At 42.7% G+C, this 3,356-nt stretch overlaps 1 protein-coding gene across 1 annotated transcript; it reads left to right on the top strand.

Moving 5' to 3' along the window:
• The first annotated feature begins 1,305 nt into the window (after positions 1-1,305).
• On the top strand, positions 1,306-3,111 carry LOC121786102 (NAC domain-containing protein 6-like). Its single transcript, XM_042184637.1, has 3 exons — positions 1,306-1,714; positions 1,826-2,097; positions 2,389-3,111. The coding sequence occupies exons 1-3, from the start codon at positions 1,531-1,533 to the stop codon at positions 2,656-2,658; spliced, it is 726 nt and encodes a 241-aa protein (XP_042040571.1). The 5' UTR covers positions 1,306-1,530; the 3' UTR covers positions 2,659-3,111.
• Positions 3,112-3,356: the final 245 nt, after the last annotated feature.

The raw sequence follows: 3,356 nt of genomic DNA, 5'->3' as shown, positions 1-3,356 counted from the left end.
TTCTCTATGTGCTTTTTATTTGTCTCTGTGCGTTTTGTCTGTGTATTTTGTCTGTCTCTGTGTGTGTCGTCTCTTACAAATGTTACTGAGGTATCTTGTTCTTCGAAGGCTGATCCCCTTCTTAGAACATATACAAGCACACGATTGTGAGTCAAAGCTTCTACAGAAGATACAAGACCACAATTCAGCTTAAACAAGCAGTTCGTCTGAAACGAGCTGCAACAAGCCAACGATTGTGAGTCAAAGCTTCTACAGAAGATACAAGACCACAATTCAGCTTAAACAAGCAGTTCGTCTGAAACGAGCTGCAATAAGCAAACGATTGTGAAGTCCAAGCTTCTAAAGAGGATACAAGACCACAATTCAGCTTAAGAATCAAGCACTTCGTCTGAAACGAACTGCAACAAAAGTCTGATTCTCGCGATAAAACTTGCCTGAATTAGGACTAGGGAAAGTCCGATCCACGCGATAAAACTCGCCGAATTAGGACAAGGGAAAGTCCGATCCCCAAATTAGGACATCGGAAAGTTCGATCCGAGCGATAAAACTCGCCAAATTAGGACACAAACCAAGTCCGGTCAAAGAAGAGTTCACTTCATCAGACCGAGGACAAACATCAACTTACCCCGTACCTTTATCCAGAATGCCGAAGTGATTCACTTCACTTTTCGGGGGGGGGTAGTGATGGAGTACGTACTAAACAAATACTAAACAAGCCCAACAGCAGTAAAGCCCAAGAAAGAGTATCAGTTCGGCATGGCTAAAGAGTATCAGTCCGGCATGACTCAAGAGTTCAGTTCGGCACAACCACAGAGTTCGGCTCCAGCCTACAGCTCGGTAAAAGCCAACCAATCAAACTCTGCTCTCTGGTCGGCATCAAGCTCTACTCTCAGATCGGCAAAAGCTGCTCGGCAATAATTCAGCAGTCCGGTCTCAGTATTCGACCGAACTAGGAAATAGTGGACTCATGCAAGATTTCCACCTCCGCTACACCGACGATCTATTTAGTGGTGTCAAGCAGTCATTAACTCATGCAGGATAGTGGACCCATGCAAGGTCGCCACGACCTCCACGACATCCACTACCTAATAAATGCTGCATGCCACGATCTTGGTTCAATGTATAAATAGAACCTAGGTCAGATAGATAAAGGTCTTCTGTTAACTTCTGTTAAGCTCTCTAGAGAGAAAATAGCAAATAGCAAGTCTGTATTGTTAGCTGTAGAAAACAGATCAAGCAATACAACTCTGCCCTCTTTTCTTCCCGTGGACGTAGATTTACCTCAGTAAATCGAACCACGTAAATCTCTGTGTGTTGATCTTCCTTTATTTTTACGAACATTCATCACCATCAAAAATTCGCAGCCTCATCAACCATCATGGTCACAACCAGTGTCTATAAATATAATCCCCAAATGTACCATGTTTCCACGCACTCACACCAACATATTGTGTCTGAAGTTAGTTATTACAGCATCAAGAAAACACACTATAATCCGAGCTGCCTTCATCATTAAATTAATCCTAATCCATGGACGAATCACCGTCACCACCATCCTCGTCTCACGAAGTCGAACTCCCCGGGTTCCGCTTCCACCCCACCGAGGAGGAGCTTCTCAACTTCTACCTCCGGCGAATGCTCTCCGGCAACAAACTCCACGGAGACGTCATCGGCTTTCTCAACATCTACAAGCATCATCCTAGAGAATTGCCAGGTAAATAAATAACGAAAGATATATAGTCAAAATTCTGATATGTGGTAGTATAGTTATAAAAACTGAAAGTATAAATGTGAGAGCATAATTAATTATCCATTAATGAAACAGGTCTGGCAAGAATCAATGGAGAGAGAGAATGGTACTTTTTGGTGCCTCGAGAGAGGAAGCACGGAAGCGGCGGGAGGCCTAACCGGACCACAGAAAACGGATTCTGGAAGGCGACCGGCTCTGATAGAAAAATCCTGAGCTCGTGCGATCCGAGGAAGGTGTCGGGAGTGAAGAAAACACTTGTTTTCTACGAGGGGAGGGCGCCGCGTGGGAGAAAGACTGATTGGGTTATGAACGAGTTCCGTTTGCCAGATGCCTGCACCTTACCACAGGTAATAAATACCTCCAACTTTCCAAAATTTTGTACTACTATTTAAATGGGGACAATAATCGAAAAAAATGTAGGGCATGTGATGTGCCTATGTCATGCCCAGAGGGAAAATCTAAACAATGTAGTCATGAGCCAGGAAATGATCTGGTGAAGGCAAATACTAAATTTTATAGGGCAAATCTAGGTCAGTACAACATTAATTTGTGGAAAATGGACAATTGTGTGAAGAATGAGAATAATTGAAAGTTGGTGTATTTGAATCCCTTTTGCTAATATGTTGGTTGCAATGCAGGAGATTGTGTTGTGCAAGATATACCGGAAGGCGACGCCGTTGAAGGTGCTGGAGCAGAGGGCCGCCATGGAAGAGGAGAGCAAGACCGATACTTCCCCAACTCCGTCATCGGATTTTTTCCATGTTTTCCGATTTCGAGGATGTGAAGCTCGAAGGGTGGAGCTGCAACACCGCCTTGAACATGGACTGGAGCCTCAACCAAGACATTTTGTGGCCACTCGACATTCTCACACCCAATTTCATGCCACTCTGTTGAATCTATTTCTGTAATTCTTCTATATATAATTTGATAAAATATGCAGAGATACTAGAATGGTATAGTGTTGCAATAACAAAAACATAAGGTCGAGGTTCGATTGAAGGTCGGGCTACTAACTATAGAGGGGATCGGACCTAACTCAGGCTCATGAACAGACAAGAACTTCAAACATTAGTGTTGGGGCTGCTGCCCCGACTCTCCTTTAAATATCTCCATCACAGGGGTCAAGGTTGAGCACGAGCACGAGCACGAGCCCGGTTAGATTGATCCCCTCGTTATCTTAGCAAGAGCAACATCAACCTTCTATCCCCCGCCTTAATGCCCTTGCATAGGTCACAGGCTCGCGCAACCGAGCCCGGCAATTTTCTCAACTTCGTTTTTCATTTATAAATAAGCTTAGACTTCTCCCTGTTTTCGACGTGGGACAAGTTTGGGTACATTAAAATTGAATATATTATGATAAATCATGGGGTAAAATGGGCATGTTATAAATTACTTATGTTGACTAAAATAGTACTACTATAATTTGTAACCGTTCGATTAGTAAGATTAAAGCTCATAATTTTACCAAATAATCTAGGATATGTCGTCCACATGATTAATCATCCTACCCATCTAGCTCCAACAAAATTCGTCATGGTTCTAATTACACTTTAATACTCCATTTATTATTACTAGTACTTTTATCACCTACATAATTTAATTATTT

This window comes from Salvia splendens, chromosome 22 (genome assembly GCF_004379255.2).
Source record: "Salvia splendens isolate huo1 chromosome 22, SspV2, whole genome shotgun sequence".
In the NCBI taxonomy this organism is placed as follows: domain Eukaryota; kingdom Viridiplantae; phylum Streptophyta; class Magnoliopsida; order Lamiales; family Lamiaceae; genus Salvia; species Salvia splendens.
The sequence above is the reverse complement of the archived record's forward strand: the minus strand, read 5'-3'. Positions and strand labels throughout refer to the sequence as shown.

Coding starts and splice junctions, on each gene's coding strand:
- LOC121786102 (XM_042184637.1), top strand. CDS start 1,531: ATGGACGAATCACCGTCACCACCATCCTCGTCTCACGAAGTCGAACTC. Junction 1,715..1,825: donor TCATCCTAGAGAATTGCCAG/GTAAATAAATAA, acceptor TTAATGAAACAG/GTCTGGCAAGAATCAATGGA. Junction 2,098..2,388: donor ATGCCTGCACCTTACCACAG/GTAATAAATACC, acceptor GTTGCAATGCAG/GAGATTGTGTTGTGCAAGAT.